This window comes from Elephas maximus, chromosome 15 (assembly GCF_024166365.1).
Source record: "Elephas maximus indicus isolate mEleMax1 chromosome 15, mEleMax1 primary haplotype, whole genome shotgun sequence".
Taxonomy (NCBI): Eukaryota; Metazoa; Chordata; class Mammalia; order Proboscidea; family Elephantidae; genus Elephas; species Elephas maximus.
This window is the reverse complement of record NC_064833.1, coordinates 56441766-56464474: the sequence shown is the minus strand read 5'-3', so window position 1 is coordinate 56464474 and position 22709 is coordinate 56441766. Positions and strand designations below refer to the sequence as shown.

Genomic DNA, 22709 nt, shown 5'->3' with positions numbered 1-22709 from the left:
CTGTTGTACCTAGGGCCCCAGTGAGTAGGAACCAACTTGGTGGCACCTAATAACAACAACAAAGAGACTTCAGTACTCACCTCTCAATAATGAGAACAAGGCAGATGATCAGCAAGAAAATAAAAGACTTCAACACTATAAACTCATTAGTTCTAATAGACATCTATGAAACTCCGCCCAACAACAGCAGGTACTGTCACATTCTTCCCAAGTGCGTACAGAACATTCTACAGAATAAATCATATGCTAGACCATAAAACATGCCTCAATTAAAAAGGATTGAAATAATAAAAAGTATGTTCTCTGAGCACCATGGAGTGAAATTAAAAAAAAAAAAAAAACAGAGGAACTTGGGAATTCACGAATATGTGGAAACTAAACAATACAGTCCTAAATAAACAATTTAAGTGGAAACCACAAAGGAAATTAGAAAATTCATTCAACTGAATAAAAATGAAGACAATATACCAAAACTTATGGGATGCAGCTAAAACAGTTGTTAGAGGGAAATTTATAGCTATGAATGACTACATTAAAGGAGAAATATCTCAGATCAATAACCTACCTTTCACCATTGTTGTTAGTTACCATTGAGTTGGCTTTGACTCATAGCAACCTTATGTATAATAGAATTGAGCATCGCCTGCTCCTGTGCCATCCTCACAATTACTGGTATGTTTGAGCCGTTTGTTGCAGCTACTGTGTCAATCCATCTCCTTGAAGGTCTCCTCCTTTTTCACTGACCTTCTACTTTATCTAGCATGATGTCCTTCTCCAGCAATTGGTCACTTCTGATGATATGTCCAGAGTAAGCAAGACAAAGCCTCACCATCCTCACTTCTAAGGAGTGTTCTGGCTGTACTTTCTCCAAGACTGGTTTGTTTGTTCTTCTGGAATTCCATGGTATATTCAGTATTCTTTGGCAACACCACAATTTAAATGTATCAGTTCTTCTTCAGTCTCCTTTCTCGTTGTCTAGATTCTGCATGCATATGAGAGAGTTGGAAATACTATGGCTTGGGGCAGGCACACCCTACTCATCAAAGTGATATCTTTCCTTTTTAAGATTTAAAGTAAATAATCTGAGAAGCTGTATCTTTCACTAAAAACCTATTAGAACTAATAAGCAAGATCAGCAAGTTGCAGGATAAGAGATCAATATAAAAAAATCTACTGTATTTGAAAATTGAACAATCTGAAAATGAAATTAAGAAAACAATTCCATTAGTAATAGCATCAAAGATAATAAAATAAGGATAAATTTAACAAAACAGGTGCCACACTTACACTCTTAAAACTATAAAAATTGTTAAAAGAAATTAAAGATCTAAATAAATGAAGGAGTCCCTGTGCAGTGCAAATGGTTAACATGCTCAGCTGCTAGCTGAAAGGATGGAGGTTTGAGTACAACCAGAGACCCTCAGAAGAAAGACCTGGCTATTTACTTCTGGAAAATTCAGCCAATGAAAATACTATGATGCACACTTATGTTTGTTACAGTACTATTCACAACAGCAAAAAGATGGAAGCAATCTAAGTGCCCATCAGTGGATGAATGGATAAGTAAAATCTGGAATACTACTCAATGATAAAGAAAAATTAGGTCCCCGAAACATCTCACAACGTAGATGAACCTAGAGGACATTATGTCAAGCAAAATAAGTCATTCTCAAAAAAACAAATATTGTATGTTCTCATTTATATTAAATGACATAAATATACAGAAACTAATGTTCATTAGTGGTTACGAGGGCGGGGGGAGAAGTACTCCTTAGGCAGAGTAACTTTTTGTTTATAGAAATGGGAAAGGTAACACTGGATATGGGTGAAGCTTGTACGGCATGATTGATGTAACTGATGTCTATAAACTGTACCTAGAGAAAAGGGGTGAATGGGCAAATGCTAGGCTATGTATGGTTTTCAAGCAATGACAACCAAAAAAGGGGGTGGGGCTATAGATGCTGATACTAATTAGACAAAACCAATCACCACATGGAATTGATTCACTTGTTTGGAGAGGCTTAGGGTCATGGTCTCTTGGGACAATGCAGTCAATTGGCATAATAGTTCTTAAAATTTATGTTCTACTTCCCAGTATGGTGAGTAGTGTCTGGGGTCTTAAAAGCTTATGAGTAGCCATCTAAGATAAAACTATTGGTCTTTATTTATCTGGAACAAAAGAGAAAAAAGGAAACCCAAAAATCAGAGAAAGAACTGGAATACAGAGCTAATAGTCTACATGAACCACTGCCTCCTCTACCTTGAGACCAGAAGAACTAGATGGTCCCAGCAACCACTACTGAATGTTCTGATCAGGAACACAATAGATGAATCCTGATAAAAAGAGGGAAAAATGTAGACCAGAACTTCAAATTCTTAAAGAATCCAGACTTTCTGGACCTATTGAGACTGAAGGAGTCCCCAGGACCATGGCCTTGACTTGCTTTTCAAACTTTAAATTGAAACTATCCTCTGAAGTCACCTTTAAACCAAGCAACAGTTTAGCCCAAAGAATAAAGACTGTGACCCTTGAGTAAAGCATTTAAAAATATATATATGTACATAAGACCAGAGAGTCAACAGCTATTTTAAAGCATAGATGAGAAAGTCTGGGGTCAGGGAAATTAAGGAAATGGACATGAAACAATTAGAACAGTAACAATGAAAATATTGACACAATGTGAAGAGTGTAACTAATGTCACTGATCCTTATGCCTACAAACTGTGGAATAGGAGCAGGGTTTGCTGTGTATATTTTCACCAAAAATAAAATTAAATAAAAAAGAAGAAAGAAGACCCTATGGAGCACAATTCTACTCTGACACGTATGGGGTCACCATAAGTCAAAGTCAACTTGTCGGCAACTGATTTAAATGAATGAAAAGACACTGACATTCCATGTTCATGGATCAAAAGCCTTAATATCGTTAAGATAGCAATACTTCCCAAACTGATGTACAGATTCAATGAAATCTCTATCCAAATACCAACAGGCTTTGCAGAAATTGACAAACTGGTTTTAAAATTCATATGGAAGTTCAAGGTACTCAGAATAATCAGAACAATCTTGAAAAAAAGAACAAAGTTGGAGGACTCATACTTCTTGATTTAGAAACTTACTACAAAGCTACAGTAATCAAGACAGTGTGGTACTAGTATAAGGGCAGATATATAGATCAATGAAATAGAATTGAGAGTCCAGAAGTAAACCCATAAATCAATGGCCACTTATTGTTTGATTAGGCTGTCAAGACACTTTAATAAGGAAAGAATAATCTCTTCAACAAATGCTGCTGAAAAAACTGAATGTCCACATGCAAAAGAATGAAGTTGTATACATACTTCATGCCATATATAAAAATTATCCCAGAATAGATCAAATATCTATACTTATTAAATATCTATACCATAAATCTCTTAGAAAACATACATATAAATCCTTGTGACCTTGGGTTAGGCAATGATTTCTTAGATATGACACCAAAAGCAGAAGCAGCCAAAGAAAAAATAGATAAAAGGAAATTCAACAAAGTTAAAGACTTTTGAGCTTCAAAGGACACCATCAAGAAAGTAAAAAGACATCTGCAGAATGAGAGAAAATTTTTGCAAATTCTATGTCTGATAAGGGACTTGTATCAAGAAAATAAAGAACCCTTACAACTCAACAATAAAAAGACAAGTAACCCAATTTTAAAAAAATGGCAAAGGTTCTGAATAGGCATGTCTCCAGATAAGATATACAAATGGCCAATAAGTATATGAAAAATGCTCAACATCATTAGTCATGACAGAAATGCAAATCGAAACTACAATGAGATACCATTTCACATCCAGTAGGATGGCTATATTAAAAAAGACAAACGACCACAATAACCATAGCCTCCACCAGCCAGAGCCCAGAAGAACTAGATGGTGCCTGGCTATTGCCACCAATTGTTCTGACAGGGATCACAATAGAGGGTCCTAGACAGAGTGAGAGAAAAACGTAGAACAAAATTCAAATTCACATACACAAAAAAAGACATAATGGTCTGACAGAGACTGGAGGAACCCCCAAAACTACGGCCTCCAGACACTCTGCTAACTCAGAACTGAAGCCACTCACAAAGTCTACCTTTTAGCCAAAGATTAGACAGGCCTGCGAGCCCTCGTGGGACAGTGGTTAAGAGCTGTGTCTGCTAGCCAAAAAGGTTGGCAGCTCGAATCCACCAGCTGCACCTTGGAAACCCCATCGGGCGGTTCTACTCTGTCCTATAGGGTTCCTATGAGTTGGAATCAACTAGATGGCAACAGGTTTTTGTTTGTTTGTTTGTTTACTAAAAAAAGAAAAAACAATAACACAGGTGAGGAACATGCTTCTTAGTTCAATCAAGTATGAGAGACGAAATGCGCAACACCTGCCAAAAAGCAAAGATGAGGAAGCAGGAAGGGACAGGAAAACTGGATGAATGCACACAGGGAAGCTGGGGTGGAAAGAGGGAGAGTGCTGACACATTGCAGGAATTGCAACCAATGACACAAAACAATTTGTTTATAAATTTTTGAATGAGATACATTTAACTTTCACCTAAAGCACAATAAAATTTAAAAAAAAAAAAGACAAACAACGGTAAGTATTGGTGAGAATGGAGAAATCAAAATACTCATATGCTGCTGATGGGAATGTAAAATTGTTCAACCATTTTGGAAAACAGCCTGATAATTTCTGAAAAGGTTAAACATAGAGTTAACATATGGCCCAGGAGTTTCACTCCTAGGTACATGCCCAATAAAAATGAAAACTTTGTCGACAGAAAAACTCGTGAAAAAAATTTCATAACAATATTATTCATAATAGCCAAAAAGTGGAAACAACCCAAAAGTCCTCAACTGATGAATAGATAAATAAAATGAAGTATACCCATACAATGGAATATTATTCACCAATAAAATAAACAAAACACTGATACATGCTACAACATGAATGAACCTTCAAACATGCTAAGTGAAAGAAACCGGTAACTAAAGACCACATATTGCGTGATTCCATTTATATGAAATATCCAGAATAGGCAAATCCATGGGAATAGAAAGGTGAGTAGATGCCAGTGACTTAAGGTTTAAAGAGAAATAGGGAGTAACTGCTAATATATATAGGATTTCTTTTTGGGGTGATGAATATATTAAAAAACAAATAATTGTATACTTTAAATAGGTGGATTATATGGTTTATGAAGTATATCTCCATGAAGTTGTTATTAAAACAATTAACAGTGGAATTAAATTGTACACTAAAACTATTTTAGATAAAAGAAGTGTGTGAAGGAGTATCTTAGTTCGCTAGTGCTATTATAAAAACAACAACAACAAAATACCACAAGATGTTGGCTTTAAAGACAAGCAATTTATTTTTGCATAGTTCTGAAGACTAGAAGTCCGAATTTAGGGTGTTGGCTTTGGAAAAGTTCCTTGTCTTTTTTGGCTTCTAGTATCTGCCAGCATGTCTTGACATTCCTGGGTTTGTAGACTAATCTGCCTTCTTCTTCACATGGCATCTCCCCCTGTGTATCTGTCCCTGCTATCTGTTTTCCCTTTTTATAAGACACTACTCAGAAGGAATTAGGTTTAAAACTCACCCTAATCTGCATGGCCTCCTTAATGTAACAAAAGAAAATCCCTATTTCCAAAAACGGTCATATATCGAGGTATGGGGTTTTGGACTTCAACATAATTTCTTAGGAAAGGCAATTCAATCCATAACAAGGAGGAACAAACGAATATAAACATCTGAGGCGTACAAAAGATCCAAAATACCAGATGCAAATCCAATAACGTTAATAATTACATTAAATGTGAATGGTCTAAAAAAGGGGTTGGCAACTGCAGTCTGCAGCCAAATTTCACCTATCACCTATTTTTGTAAATAAAGTTTTATTGGAACACACCCATCATTTACATATTATCTATGACGGCTTTTGTGCTACAACAGCAAAGTTAAGTGGTTGCAATAGAGACTGCCCTGCAAAGCCTAAAATATATACTAACTGGCCCCTTGCAGAAGAATTTTGCTGCCCCTGATCTAAACATGCCAGTCAATGGCAGAGATTGTCAGACTAGATTAGAAAAAAAAAGTTGAGATCCATCTATATGCTGTCTACAAGAAATACACATTATAATAAGTGAGAGAGAGAGATTAACTTCAAGGAATTGGCTCACACAATTGTGAGAGGCTGGCAAGTCCAAAATTAGTAGATCAGGTGACAAGATGGAGACTCCTGTAGGATTGTGTCCCTAAATCCATAGGTCAGGCAATGGGAAAAGTGAATATTAAGAATATTCTGGCCTACTACTAAAGGTATTTCAAAGCATAGAAAATGACGGAATACTGCCTAACTCATTCTATGAAGCCACCATATCCCTGATACCAAAACCAGGTAAAGACATAACAAAAAAAGAAATTTACAGACCTATATTCCTTATGAACATAGATGCAAAAATTCTCAACAAAATTCTAGCCAATAGAATTCAACAACATATCAAAAAAATAATCCACCACGACCAAGTGGGATTTATACCCGGTATGCAAGGCTAGAAAAACCATTAATGTAATCCACCATATAAATAAAACAAAAAACAAAAACCACATGATCTCATCAATTGATGCAGAAAAGGCATTTGACAAAGTCCAACACCCATTTATGATAAAAACTCTCAGCAAAATAGGAATTGAAGGAAAATTCCTCAACATAATAAAGGGCATCTATACAAAGCCAACAGCCAACATCATTCTAAATGGAGAGAGCCTGAAAGCATTTCCCTTGAGAACGGGAACCAGACAGGATGCCCTTTATCACCGCTGTTATTCAACATTGTGCTAGAGGTCCTAGCCAGAGCAATTAGGCTAGACAAAGAAATAAAGGGCATCTGGATTGGCAAGGAGGAAGTAAAATTATCTCTATTTGCAGATGGCATGATCTTATACACAGAAAACCCTAAGGAATCCTCCAGAAAACTACTGAAACTAAAAGAAGAGTTTGGCAGAGTCTCAGGTTACAAGATAAACATAAAAAAATCACTTCGATTCCTCTACATCAACAAAAAGAACATCGAGGAGGAAATAACCAAATCAATACCATTCACAGTAGCCCCCAAGAAGATAAAATACTTAGGAATAAATCTTACCAAGGATGTAAAAGACCTATACAAAGAAAACTACAAAGCTCTACTACAAGAAATAAAAAAGGATATACTTAAGTGGAAAAACATACCTTGCTCATGGATAGGAAGACTTAACATAGTAAAAATGTCTATTCTACCAAAAGCCATCTATGCATAAAATGCACTTCCGATCCAAATTCCAATGACATTTTTTAATGTGATGGAGAAACAAATCACCAACTTCATATGGAAGGGAAAGAAGCCTCGGATAAGTAAAGTATTACTGAAAAAGAAGCAGTGGGAGGCCTCACTCTACCTGATTTTAGAACCTATTATACAGCCACAGTAGTCAAAACAGCATGGTACTGGTACAACAACAGGCACATAGACCAATGGAACAGAATTGAGAATCCAGATATAAATCCATCCACATATGAGCAGCTGATATTTGACAAAGGCCCAGTGTCAGTTAATTGAGGAAAAGACAGTCTTTTTAACAAATGGTGCTGGCATAACTGGATTTCCATTTGCAAAAAAATGAAACAGGACCCATACCTCACACCATGCACAAAAACTAACTCCAAGTGGATCAAAGACCTAAACAGAAAGACTAAAATGATAAAGATCATGGATGAAAAAATAGGGACAACATTAGGAGCCCTAATACAAGGCATAAACAGAATACAAAACATTACCAAAAATGACAAAGAGAAACCAGATAACTGGGAGCTCCTAAAAATCAAACACCTATGCTCATCTAAAGACGTCACCAAAAGAGTAAAAAGACCACCCACAGACTGGGAAAGAATTTTCAGCTATGACATCTCCAACCAGTGCCTGATCTCTAAAATCTATATGATTCTGTTAAAACTCAACCACAAAAAGACAAACAACCCAATCAAGAAGTGGGCAAAGGATATGAACACGCACTTCACTAAAGAAGATATTCAAGCAGCTAACAGATACATGAGAAAATGCTCTCGATCATTAGCCATTAGAGAAATGCAAATTAAAACTACGATGAGATTCCATCTCACTCCAACAAGGCTGGCATTAATCCAAAAAACACAAAATAATAAATGTTGGAGAGGCTGCGGAGAGATTGGAACTCTTATACACTGCTGGTGGGAATGTCAAATGGTACAACCACTTTGGAAATCTATCTAGCGTTTTCTTAAAAAGTTAGAAATAGAACTACCATATAACACAGAAATCCCACTCCTTGGAATAAACCCTAGAGAAATAAGATCCTTCACACGAACAGATATATGCACACCCATGTTTATTGCAGCTCTGTTTACAATAGCAAAAAGCTGGAAGCAACCAAGGTGTCCATCAACAGATGAATGGTTAAATAAATTGTGGTATATTCACACAATGGAATACTACGCGTCGATAAAGAACAGTGAGGAATCTGTGAAACATTTCATAACATGGAGGAACCTGGAAGGCGTGATGCTGAGCGAAATTAGTCAGAGGCAAAAGGACAAATATTGTATAAGGCCACTATTATAAGATCTTGAGAAATAGTATAAACTGAGAAGAACACATACTTTTGTGGTTACGAGGGGGGGAGGGAGGGAGGGTGAGAAAGTATTATTTACTGATTAGTAGATAAGAACTACTTTAGGTAAAGGGAAGGACAATACTCAATACACGGAAGGTCAGCTCAACTGGACTGGACCAAAAGCAAAGAAGTTTCTGGGATAAACTGAATGCTTCAAAGGTCAGCGGAGCAAGGGTGGGGGTTTGGGGACTATGGCTTAAGGGGACTTCTAAGTCAATTGGCAAAATAATTCTATTATGAAAACATTCTGCATCCCACTTTGAAATGTGGCATCTGGGGTTAAATGCTAACAGGCAGCCATCTAAGATGCATCGATTGGTCTCAACCCACCTGGATCAAAGGAGAATGAAGAACACCAAGGTCACACGATAACTATGAGCCCAAGAGACAGAAAGGGCCACATGAACCAGAGACTTACATCATCCTGAGACCAGAAGAACTAGTTGGTGCCCGGCCACAACTGATGACTGCCCTGACAGGGAGCACAACAGAGAACCCCTGAGGGAGCAGGAGATCAGTGGGATGCAGACCCCAAATTCTCACAAAAAGACCAGACTTAAGGGTCTGACTGAGACTAGAGGAATCCCAGCGGTCATGGTCCCCAAACCTTCTGTTGGCACAGGTCAGGAGCCATTCCCGAAGACAACTCATCAGACATGAAAGGGACTGGACAGTGGGTAGGAGAGAGATGCTGATGAAGAGTGAGTTACTTGTATCAGGTGGACACTTGAGACTGTGTTGGCATCTCCTGTCTGGAGGGGAGATAGGAGGGTAGAGAGAGGGTTAGAAACTGGCAAAATTGTCACGAAAGGAGAGACTGGAAGGGCTGACTCATTAGGGGGAGAGTAAGTGGGAGTATGGAGTAAGGTCTATATAAGCTTATGTGTGACAGACTGACTTGATTTGTAAACGTTCACTTAAAGCTCAATAAAAATTATTTAAAAAAAAGTATTCTGGCAAAATACCTATATATAGAGTAGAGGCAGAACACACCTCAAGGCAACTTTCTTTTGCTTTTAAGGCCTTCAAATGTTTGGTTGAGGACCACCCACATTACAGAAGTTAATCTGTATTACTTAGAGCCAACTGATTTAATTGCATGTAAGTACTTCATATTTAAGTACTTCATAACAGCAACTAGACAGGTGTTTGACCAAACAACTGGACACCGTAGCCTAGCTGACAGATAAAATTAACCATCGCAATCCCCCCCACTTTTTTTTTGACTTATTAGTGAATAAAGAGAAACTGTTACCCTTCTTATTCCTCTTAATTAAACCCTAGTAACTTTTAAACCCTGGTGGCAGAGCAGTTAAGTGCTATGGCTGCTAACCAAAGGGTCGGCAGTTCAAATCTACCAGGTGCTCTCTGGAAACCTTATGGTGCAGTTTTACTCTGTCCTATAGGGTCACTATGGATCAGAATCGACTCAACGGCAATGGGTTTTGGGTTGTTTTTAGCTTTTAAATAAACCAAACCCATTGCCCCTGAATCCATTCTGACTCATAGCAACCCTATAGGACAGAGTAGAACTGTCCCATAGCGTTTCCAAGAAGTGGCTAAAGGATTTGGTAACCTTCCAGTTAGCAGCCCGGCTCTTAACCACTGCACCACCAGGGCTCCTCATCAATGCAGGGGATAAAAGTAACGTCCATAGTTTGATCTCATCATCATTATAAGTCCCAGTAAATAGGCCTGCGACAAAGAGTAAAAACCCATATTTTGTAGGGGCAGGAGATTAAAGTTGCCGAAGTTTACACACACACACACACACAAAACAAAACCCACTGCTGTGCAGTCGATTCCCGCTCATAGCAACCCTATAGGACAGAGTAGAACTGCCCCATAGGGTTTTCAAGGTATAAATCTTTACTTTCACATCTTTCTCCTTCTGAGCTGCTGGCGGGTTCAAAATGCTCTTTCGGTTAGCAGTTTAGCACTTAACCACTGCACCACCAGGGTGCCTTGATTCAATTGGTGAATTTTTATCAGTAAATCTTGATATCTCATCTAACTAATGATTCACGGGCTGGCCACACCCAAAGGTTAAAAGGGATAGAATGGCAAATACAAATGGCAGTCCCCAATTACCTCCTCCATTTCTTTACTTCCTTTTGGGATATGGTATTGCTGCTCATTAACAATACTGGTGGGGAGAGGGAGCGAAAGGGACCTCATTTAATGTGCCCAATACCGTGGCTCGAAACACAATGATAAAAGGAGATAGCAGACGAACACACTTACTAATATACTTAATTACACATTCCATTATGTGGGTGTTACCACTGTTTTTGTCCATCCAAGTGCCTGCTCTGGAGTATATCTAAGACAAATGTTTCAGAGTGTCTCAGGTCTGACTATGCCCTTTTGTTATGGCCCATTCAGGCTGGTATTTCTAACATTTATTGCCCTAGCATGGTGTAGAAGTCAGTTTGCCCTAATTACTTCACGTCAGTTAATCCTTGTTCTTCCTAGAGCCCTTATAAAATCTCTCACCCCACTCTCAGTCCCTTCAAATATCTGTTGAACCAAGCATACAAACACCTATTACATAGAATCACAGAACAAAAGCTACACCAAAAAAACCTCCCAGCCCCTTACCTCAGGGTCTTGTTCAGAATATTCTCAGGTTTTGCAGAGATGATAAGAAACTTTCTGATAGCGGGCACCCTCTCTGTGGTTTGATAAACACACTGAGAGTGAATTACAGGAGGATTAGTCAGTAGTGTCTGATCCGAGGATCTCTAAGTCAAAACATTCTTTTCTCACAGCATCAGTGCTGCATCAGTGTCTTTCCGCTTACTGCACTGGGCTTTCTCAGGGAGCAATTGTGAGTTTTCCACCAGGCTCCTACTAGGGTTTGGAAGGGCTAAATGAAATCTAGAGAGCCCTGGTGGTGCAGTGCTAACCAAAGGGTCAGTGGTTTGAAACCACCAGTCACTCCACGGGAGAAAGATGAGGCAGTCGGCTTCTGCAAAGATTATATAGCCTTGGAAGACCTATGGGGCAGTTCTACTATAAGTCAGAATTGACTCCACCGCAGTTTCTTTTTCAAACGATGTATAGCTGTTACATCTGTAAATAGACTGAATTTAGCCTTCTTTGAGAAGTGCATGGAAACCCTGGTGGCATAGTAGTTAAAAGCTACGGCTGTTAACCAAAAGGTCGGCGGTTTCAATCCACCGGCTCTCCTTGGAAACCTAATGGGGCAGGTCTACTCTGTCCTATAGGGTCACTATGAGTCAGAATCAACTGGATGGCAACGGGTTTGGTGGTTCTGTAGACTGCTAATATATACATAGATCTAAGTAAGCATGAGATTTATAAATGAAATTAACTTTTTTCCCCCATTTAATCCAACTCTTGGAGTATTCTTTTATTTAAATCTAAAGAAATGGCTGCTTCTACAAATCTTCAGAATTCGGGGCTTATGTTTAATATCATAAAAATCTTTGAATCTTTTTAGGATTTCAATTACAACCTGGCAATATTGCCTAGAGTAGATACTTTTTACACACTTCATGGCTGCGTAAGCCCTGATGGCACAGAGGTTAAGAGCTATGGCTGCTAACTAAAAGGTCAGCAGTTGAATCTACCAGGTGCTCCTTGGAAACTCTATGGGGAGCCCTATAGGGTAGCTATGAGTTTGAATGGCTGTGGTTTTGTTTTGGTTTTCATGGTTGTATGATTCCTTCCACCACCCCTCCCCAGGCCCCATTATTTTGCAAACATAGTTTATATTTGTACCTGCCATAGCTTTCAATGGATTGTCTTATTTTTGGTAGCCAATTTTTCACTTTTCTCTACATAGTGCTCTACTTGTTCATAATACACCTGTCTTGCTTCTAGATTGTTTTTTTAGGGTATGGCTCATTAAAAATAAGCACATGATGGGAGACTTTGAGGATCTGTCTTTATCACTTCATTGTTTTTAAACCTCTTTTGGAGGGCTTCTTGACTGGCACATATTTTCTTCTGAACAGTGGTAAAGAGCGCCTTGGTTTGTAGTTTCAAATCTTGGAAAGCCTTTCTTATTTTCAGTGTTATGCTGTCATGCATCACCAATTATTTTGTAAACTTTATTGAAATCATGAAATTTGTATGCTTGCTCTTTTTGCTGATATAACCCTCAAAATGATTCTGAACTTTAAGAGCAAATTCTTTGTGATGCAAAAAGGAATAAAATGTTTTTTTTTATTCCTTTCATAACAAAAATAAATGTTTACCAAACTTCAACTGATCATGGCCATTGAATAACGTGATGTAATTAAAAATCTGTACGACATCTTCATTAACATCTTCATGGTTTTTGCTGTATCTTCATACCACCCAAGCTATTCATTTATTAATTTTCGTAAAATTGACTTACCTTTCAAAATCAAATACCTCATTTAGCTGCAACTTAAAGCAATGTAAATGAAATTGACTGCTTAAATGTTCTTATCATGTTTCTTTTTTTTCTAATTCATGTTAAATTAGTCATGCAAACATTAAAACATTTTACCATGTATCAGCTAAAATCATCCTGTATACCAGTAGTGGTCTGTGTACCACACTTTAGAAAAGACAAATTATTGGATGACCTGGGACAGAGGAAAGACTCCAGTAATAATATGCTTGGCGTCTATCTTTTTATTTTGCACTGTATGTTTTTCAGATTCTAAGAGCAAGTATTATTTCACTTGGCAATGGATATGGCTAACATAGTTTAGTTGGAAGATATCCACTGATGAGTCTGAATTCTTGCTAAATAAATGTCTTAATTTTTAAATATTTTATAGTATACAATTATATAAATAAATATATTCTTAAAATAAGGTAGTTTATTTATTGCAGTAGAGCAAGATAAAATGTTTCATTTGTTAAGGTCAGACAATTCTCAGATAACTTTTATTTTTCACTCTCAGAAATAGGTTTCCTAGCACTTCACAGGGATTTGCGTTCAATGGTGTTGGCAAGATATAATCTCTTGACTGCACAGTTTTTTACTTAGAATCACTCTCTCTTGGTGATAAACTGAAAAATTTTCAGCATTCAGTTGACATAGGGTCTTATTTGCCAAAGGCTTTGCAACCGAGTGTACTATGTATAAGTTTTTGTTCTTAACTGAAGCACTGTATGGTGATTAGGAGATCTTGACGAGATGGCTCATTATCTTGACAAGCTGTCATCTTATGCTTTGGTGGTTTAATGATAAGTGTTTTTACCTTGCTAAAATTTCAAAGCCAAGGCGTTATCAGTGGAAACACTCCAGTGTTTTCAGTGGGAGTGTTGCCGAGCAACTTGGTTTTTCAAGAATGTTAAAATGATATGCAGCTTCAGTAAATATCTGACCAAAATTTGCCTTCCCTTTTCTACCTACAAGAGTAGAAAGAGGACTGTTCATGTCTTAAGTAGATGGAAGCTTCCAGTTCATACTAGTTAGATAAGTTTTTATTACAGCAAACTTGGGTTTCTTGTTTTTATATTTGGATATGTATGGTTTCTACATCTACTGCGGTTCAGACTCCACATATATCAAAAGCAATAAATTAATGAAGATGAAAATTAGAATTCTCAACACCCCTCTTCAAGATGCTTTAGAGGTAATTACTTGTTTCTTTTAATATCATACCATCTTTTTTATATATGTATTCTTTCTGTGGAGCCCTTGTGGTGCAGTGGTTAGGAACTCAACTGCTAACCAAAAGGTCGGTAGTTCAAATCCACCGGCTGCTCCTTGGAAACCCTATGGTCGTGGATGGGCAAAGAATGATGTTCTCCTAATAAGAGAATTAATAATGCTTGAAAAATACCTTTTAAACTAAGATATTTTTTATCTAGAAAATGAAGAAGGTAAATGTTTGTGTGTTGTAAAGTTTGGAAGGGAAAAATAGAAAGCCAAATTGTATTTTCACTAATTCAGAACAGATCAAAACAATGGGGTAATAAAGCTAAGGGAGGTAGGCTTTTGATGAAAGTTTGTTAACTCAAAGGAGACCTGAGAATTAAAAGTTCCAAATGATCACAGCCATTAAATATGCTAATACATTTAAAAGCCATTGCATCATCATCAGGAAACAAAATTAAATTTGGCTGGATTTTCTTAAATATTTTACTACTATGTTGTTGTTAGATGCCATCGCATCAGTTCATACTCATAGCGACCCTATGTCCAACAGGATGAAACACTGCCTGGTCCTGCACCATCCTCACAACTCTTGTTATGCTTGAGCCCAGTGTTGCATTCACTGTGACAATCCATCTTGTTGAGGGTCTTCTTTTTCGCTGACCCTCTACTTTAACAATCATGATGTCCTTCTCCAGAGACTGGTCCCTCTTGATAATATGTCCAAAGAAAGTGAGATGAAGTCTTGCCACAATTGTACATATTTTAAATCAATCCTAGACATCTGTAAAAATCACATATGTAAAATTCTACCAATATTGGACACTCCATGGACTAATAAATTATTCTATCAGTTTCAAGATATTTACATCCTCCCCTCCTAGTCCTGAGCTGGCTAAGCAGCTGCACTTCCAAAATGCATAATGATAAAATATAAACAGGAACATATAAATGATATAATAGATAACAACAAAAAACACACTGCCGTCAAGTTGATTCTGACTCATAGCGACCCGATAGGACAGAGTAGAACTGCCCCATAGAGTTTCCGAGGAGCGCCTGGAGATTTGAACTGCCGACATTTTGGTTAGCAGCCATTGCACTTAACCACTATATATATTATATATACAGTAGTATCTAATTAATTCAGTGTAATTAAACTGAATTTAACCAAAGATTACTATCATGCATTTATTACTCCATTGTTGTTGCTAGTTGCCCTCAAGTTGACTCTGACTCATGGTGACCCCATCTTTATGGAAGCTGACTGCCACGTTTTTCTCCCACAGAGTGGCTGGTGGGTTTGAATCGCTGAACTTTCAGCAGCCTAGCTGAGCACTTAGCCACTGTGGCTGAGCACTTAACCACTGCACCACCACAGCTCCTTAAATTTAACTGAATTGGGTTACTTATAGTCCAAAAAATCTTACCTACATCTTGTTGGTATATAAGCCCTGACTTTTGATGGAAAGAATTCTTAGGCCTTTGCAGAAATGGCAAAAAGACTGGTGTGGTCAATTGATAGCCTTTTCATAGTTGTCTTCTTTATAGCCAAAAGGATGAAGAAATTGAAGTCAAATTAACGTATCACAATCAATCCACCAACACACTACCATCGATTTGATTCCAACTCATGGCAAACCCATAGGATTTCCCAAACTGTAAATCTTTATGTAAGCAGACTGTCACATCTTTCTCCTGCTGAGCCAATGGTGGTTTCAAACAGTCAACCTTTTGGTTAGCAGTCTATCGCTTTAACAACCACTGCAGAACTGGGGCTTTGAGATTACAATACATGGACCAATGTATTTTCTTAAAAGATTATTGGTAGTTTGTTTTTTTTTTTAAATCAAACTTCTTAAATAATTTCATTAGCATAAATTAAGCTACAAAGCCATAAAAATTCAGCAATATTAAAAAAAGATCTTGCATTATCAGTGGTTTTTAGGGTAAAGCATGTATTTTTCTTTCTTTTTTTCTTTTATTGTGTGTAATTCATTGTTTCTCAAAGAGTGACTTCACACTTGGGAATTACCTGAAGCTGTGTGGGGAAATGCAGGCTCCAGGTCAAATTCTTAGGTCAAATGCTGAACTGATTTCCGAGATTTAGGCTCAATAATCTGCATTTTAAATAAACAACAAAGGCAATCTTTTCTCCCCCTTTAAAGCTTGGGAAGCACTGGTGTAAGTGATTTTTAACTCCTTATACAGGCATAAGATTTTTAAGGTTAGCTGAAATGGCTGCTAACTCCAGCTAATTTAAACAGATGAAAAAGTCACTGTGAAAAACACACAAAAAAGTAAAAAACAAACTTTCAAATGACCTATTAATGTCATTAAAAGTATTACAACTGGTCTCTAGAAAACCTTTAAAAACTAAAGTAAAAAAAATCTACCCCAAATTACCAAGATAGTTATCTTTAAGTAATACTATAAATGTAAAATTTAAAAATAACACTTATTTTTGTCAATTCTTATCCCTATGTCAACAGCAGAACATTCTTAAAATTCAAACTAACTGAAACCTCCCTAAGAAACACTCCTGGATGACAATCAGTAAAACTAATTTGCAAAACTTGATGATTTTTCTAATGCCAAATCACGCGGGAAAAAACCACTCAAATAGCTTAAATTGTTCAAACGTGATTGTATTGACCGAATTTTTCATGTTTTACTTCAGATTTTTAATTCTAAGATTTGTTTATATAACTCTTTGCTTAAAATAAAGGCTACCTGGTTACTAATGAAGTTCAATGTCTACGAATGGAAAATAAAATTCCTTGTTATAGGTGGTGTGCTCAGTTTTATTAGTTAATGCTTCTGTCTGAAGCATTTCACTTTTCGTTAGTGACACTTTTTTTTTTTTTTTTTGGTGGTTTGTTATTTTAAAATAAGCAAATCTTGCAGGAAACGTTCTTGATTACTACCATATGGATCTTTCATTCATTCACTATGTATTGAACGTCTACTATATTCAAAGTGTTGTAGGTGGTCCCAAGTCATTTAAAACTTAGTCCTGATTATCAAGAGTTTGTAATGTGGTGAGAAATTTTTTTTTACTGTACTGAGAATCTGTGGGAAACCCTGGTGGCGTAGTGGGTAAGTGCTAGGGCTGCTAATCAAAGGGTCGGCAGTTCGAATCCGCCAGGTCCTCCTTGGAAACTCTATGGGGCAGTTCTACTCTGTCCTATAGGGTCGCTATGAGTTCGAATCGACTCGACGCACTGGGTTTGGTTTTTGGGTTTTGAGAGTGTGTGTGATTTCATTTACCGTCAATGATGTGGGTGTCACTGAAGCACAAGAACCTGTACCTAATATTCTAATTTACACAATATAATTCGGTTCTAATAAGGTATTAACACTTTTGAAAGCACAGGAGATGTGGGGTGAGTCCTATCTTCACCAGCAACTAGCTGCGAGTCTTGGGCAATTCACAACCTACACTTCAGCTGTTCATCTGTAAAGCAAAGACTTTGGAACTGATTTCTGATGAGGATAAAACCAACCCTAAAACTCCACGATTCTGCTTTACTTGTGTTCCCAGTCAAAAATAGATGGTTTATAGAATAAAGCCCTGGACTTAGTACAGGTCGTTGAAATGTATGCAAAAGACTCTAAAGCTCTAGGAGAAATCTGAGCAAAGGCAGCTGAAAGCAGCCCAATGAAAGTAAGTGACCGACGAGTAATCTCTATAGACTGACAGCGCTCCAGCCAAATTCATGGCACAGAAGTTCAAGGCCACTGGGCTTAATGATTTTCTGCCCAGAAAGAAGCCTTTTTTTCTCTCCAATGTGTGGCGTGAGATCACCTCCCTCTGGCGCAGCTCGCAAAGAGCAAGGTGGCCAGCGTCCAGCAGTCACCGACGCTTCCCCGCCTCCTTGCTTGCTCCTCCTTCCTACAGAAAAATGCGTATCCAGGCAACGGCGGGCCCCGGCGTCACTTCCTGCCATTTAAACTCCGGTCTCCGCCCCTCACCGCCCCTTCTCTTCGCTTCCACTCCCCCTCCCCTCGGTGGTGGGCTTCGTTCACGCTTCTCTGGGCTCGGGGAGGGGGCAGAGGCCCGAGGCGACGCGCCGCGCAGCCCGGAGTCCGCTGGGCGCCGCGCACCTGTTGTCTGCAGGAGCCACCACCCTTCGCCCTGCTCTCGGCTGGCGGCGGCGGGAGCGGCCGCTGCGGAGCCGACCCGGCAGGTGGCGAGCGGCCGTGCGCCGGGGCCGGACTACCGCGGCGCGGGGACGCGATGGCGGCGGCGGCGGCGGCAGAGCCCGCGAGCTCCGGCCAGCAGGCGCCGCAAGGGCAGGGGCAGGGCCAGCGGCCGCAGCCTCCTCAGCCGCAGCCCCCGCAACAGCCGCCGCAGCAGCAGCTCGGGGGCGGCGGAGGCGGCAGCAGCAGGCACGAGAAGAGTCTGGGGCTGCTCACCACCAAGTTTGTGTCGCTGCTGCAGGAGGCCAAGGACGGCGTCCTCGATCTCAAAGCGGTGAGCGCGGGAGGCGGGGATGGGGGCGGACTTCGCAGCCGGCGGCCCCGGGAGAAGCCCACCCCCTCGCCGCGTGGGGTCCGGCGCTGTGATGTGGACGCGCCCTGTGGACGCGCCCTGCCGAGACTGGGCGAGCCGGGGCCATGTGGCCTGCGCCCGGGCCCTGGGCGTCGGGTTGGAGGAGAAACGGGGGACAGGAATGGCCTCGACTAGTCCCGTAGCCAATGGGCTTGGGGCGCCGCGCTGGACTCTTGACAAAGAGGCCCGGGACCTCGAGCGCGCCCGCGTGGCTCTCTCCGGGCACAGGGACTTGAGGGTGGCTGAGTGCCCTTGCTGCGCCCAGTCCACCTGTGGACGAGGCGCAGGGGGCACCCGGGCGCTGTGCCGGGAGACAGCGGGATTGATTTTCCTGTTGGGAATTGGTAGTTTTAATCTGCTGTTACTGTTGGGATCGTGTTCCAGTTGTAAAAGAAAAAAAAAAAAAATTGAACTAGGTTCTGCCACCTTTTCCGGGTGAAAGAAAAAAAGAACTTTTCTCCACGCCCTTCTTGGTTAAAATAATAGTAATAAAAACTCGTACTTTTCTTTTTATCATCCTGATGATTAGGAAGAAATATTTGATTCGTGACTCAAATGTGGCATCAGTTAAAAGATTTCTAAAAGTGATATTTGCCATCACACAAAAATGGGATGTTTTGTAACTGTCCAAGTGTTCCGTGAACGGTCTCCTGCTTCACAAGAACGTGTGCTTCATCTGTTTACTATGGTTCACATATTTCAAACATATATCAAAAGCTGTTCGGTCAGAAAGAATGACTTAACCGTTCAGAGCAGGATTTGGAAGGATTCCATAGCGCTGAGGAAAAAGAGAATGTGGTCGCGTGAATTAAAATTCAACCAGCGTACCAAATTTAAGAACCAAAGTTTAAAAAATAAACCTAACCAGTCAGTAATCACCGCAGACCCCTAGCTACACTCGAGTCGTGGCACCGAGGGGAATGCACAGACGACTTTACCTAGCCTCTGAGGGTGTCACTGCGACCATCAAGGCTGCCCATAACGCAGCATTTGAACAGGAGCGCGCCCTCCAGAACTCCCTGAGCGTGGGGACCCAAGAAACGCCGGGGCCAATGAGATCTTCTGTAAGGGGGCCCTCTTCGGATGTAACCCAGTGGGTGGCGCCTCAGTTCCCTGGATGTTGTAGGTGCTTAGCGTTTGTTGAACTGAATAATTTGAATTGTTCTGTTTTATATATTATGCACATTTTTTTGGCAGTTTGGAAAGTAGTTTCTGCTCTTTTTGAAAAGCTTTCGTGGAATTATTTTCCTATGTTTGGAAATTCCTTGTTCTCTGTCTTTGTCCATGGCTCCCCTCCCCCCAGTGCTTTATGCACATGTAGTACTTAAATTGTAGTGAATTAAAATCAAGAATTTTATAGGAAGCCATGGGGTCATCAGAGAAGGCAGGAATGTTACAAAACACAGGTTGCAAACTGCCTTTCAAATTAGAGAAACTCAACTGCAGCCCCTAAATTTAGTAAAAGCCATCAGGGAAGTTTGAGGTTATCAACTTAAGATTGAACTCTGAGGGCTGATTCTTAAGGGAACATTGCCCTTGCTGTCCATTAAATTCTTTGGCTTCATCCTGTTATGCTGTTTCATCTTTGGCCATATAATTATTTTAGAGAAGTCACAGAGGCAGCAAGTAGGATGTAGAGTTTGATATTTCATAACAACATTGTTTCATTCATCCTGGGAGTCTAAAAGTTCAAAATTTTCTGCAGTTAAAGTTAGGTCTCATTATATTAACGACTTTATATTTCTAGAAAAGAATTTGAGTATCATTGTTTTTTCATATATATACGTATGTGATAATATATATTTTATCGACATACTTTATTTGCATATATACATGTAAAATCTTATATAGGTAACAATTGATTTTGAAATCTTTCCAATGGTGTTTCTTACTGTGCACCACAGTAAAGGACCATCAAGATATCTTTGACAATACATGTTGAAGATGGACTAGCACCAACAATTGTAAATGTCTTCTAGTTTGAAATTATAAAGCCACATTTTTTTTTTTTTTCCTTACATGCTCACTTGGGAGCCCTCGTGGCACGATGGTTAAGAGCTCAGCCGCTAACCAAGAGGTTGGCAGTTTGAATCCACCAGACACTCCTTGGAAACCCTACGGAGCATTCTACTCTGTCCTATAGGGTCACTATGGGTCAGAATTGATTTGACAGCAGTGGATTTGTTTTTCAGGTTTTTTTTTAATATACCTACTTCAGAAAAGTATATTTCCGCATAAGTTATTGATACTTTTGGTTTATACCCTTGACACTTTTTAAAGAGGCAGTTAAAGTAACATTTTTGTGCATATCGTGAAAGCAGGCATTCATATGGAAAAAGTTTTGCATAGTAAAGATGACATTTAAAAAAATTATATCAACCTTCACATAAAATAGCCAAGTGTTTGAGACCATATAGGTGCTGTTTGTTTTCTAACTTACTACATAAAGTGTTGAAGAATAAGAACATAATGCTGCATCTTAATGATATATTTCTTCTCAGCAATATAATTGGGGACATCCTTTAACAGAGCATGTAAATTCTGATACAACTGTTCTGGTATAATTTAGGAAACCCTGGTGGCATAGTCGTTAAGTGCTACCGCTGCTAACCAAGAGGTCATCGGTTTGAATCTGCCAGGCACTCCTTGGAAAATTGGGCAGTTCTACTCTGTCCTATAGGGTCGCTGTGAGTCGGAATCAACTCGACGGCAGTGGGTTCGGTTTGCTTTTTTTTTTTTTTTTTTTGGTATAAAACCAAATGGTTTGAGAAAGTCAGCATCCCTCCTCCCAGCCTAATAGTTTTATTTACAATAGTGAGGGTGGAAGTAGTTAACTGTCTCTATTCCAGTGACTGGTGGACTGAGCAGTTATTTCATGGTCCTTTGAACTTATCTGGTTTGCCAGTTTTATTGAAAGCCAGGCATTTTATATAGATCAACTAATTTAATCTAACATCAATGGAAGAATGTAGTTTAGGGAACTGAAATCAAGAGAGGTTAAGTAACTTGGCCCAGATCACACAGTAAAAAGTGACAGACCTAAGCTTTAACACTAGAGCATTTGTTTTTATTCTCTATGCTATTCCACCTTTCAGTATTCCTAAAAAATAAACTTGCTTACATTTTTTGTTTGCGTAAGAGCATGGAATCTATCCTATAAGGGAAAATGCATGATTATTTAATCTATTTATGGTGGATGAGGGGGAGGTCTTAGAGCCTGTGTTTGAAATGAGGGTACTAAAGCAGTAGAGGAATTCAAGGAGATTATAGAAGAGCATAATGACAAATTTAACAGGCTGCAAGAATCCATAGAGAGACAGCAAACAGAAATCCAGAAGATTAACAATAAAATTGCAGAATTAGTTCAATAGAAAGTCACGGGAGCAGATGAGGCAGTGGAAGTCAGAATTAGTAAAATGAGGGTACTGATGGCAGATTCCATATGTTGCTTTAGGGATTATATTGTTTCACAAATTAAATTAGGATTATGTTTTTCCAAACCTAAGAATCTGAAGATCAGTTAGGACAGTGATGACTAAGTGTGAATATGTTGTTTTTGAAATCCCTGTTAAATATAATTTTTAATTAACTTTTTATATTGTATTTACTATTTTGGTGCCACTTTGAACTTTTTAAAGCACAGTCAAGATTGCTTATCTCTTTCATTGTAATTATTTAGGTACAAATTGCCAGAATGATACCTGGGTTAATGCGATTAAATATTTATGGTGTTTCTTATCTCACAGGTTCCTGACTAATACCCACTTATGATAAGCTGATTAATACACATCTTGGAAGAAATAAATAATTTAAAGTCTCAGTTTATGGCATCAATGATTTTT

The 22709-nt window shown here is 39.0% G+C and overlaps 1 protein-coding gene across 2 annotated transcripts in view; it reads left to right on the top strand.

Moving 5' to 3' along the window:
• Positions 1–18257: 18257 nt before the first annotated feature.
• The window catches only part of E2F5 (E2F transcription factor 5), a 30439-nt gene continuing 25987 nt past the window's right edge, over positions 18258–22709 (top strand). For both annotated transcript variants that reach the window (XM_049853992.1, XM_049853991.1), the window contains exon 1: positions 18258–18789. In XM_049853992.1, coding sequence (XP_049709949.1) covers positions 18553–18789 — 237 coding nt within the window. In that variant the 5' untranslated portion in view covers positions 18258–18552. The remainder of the gene's footprint in view (positions 18790–22709) is intronic.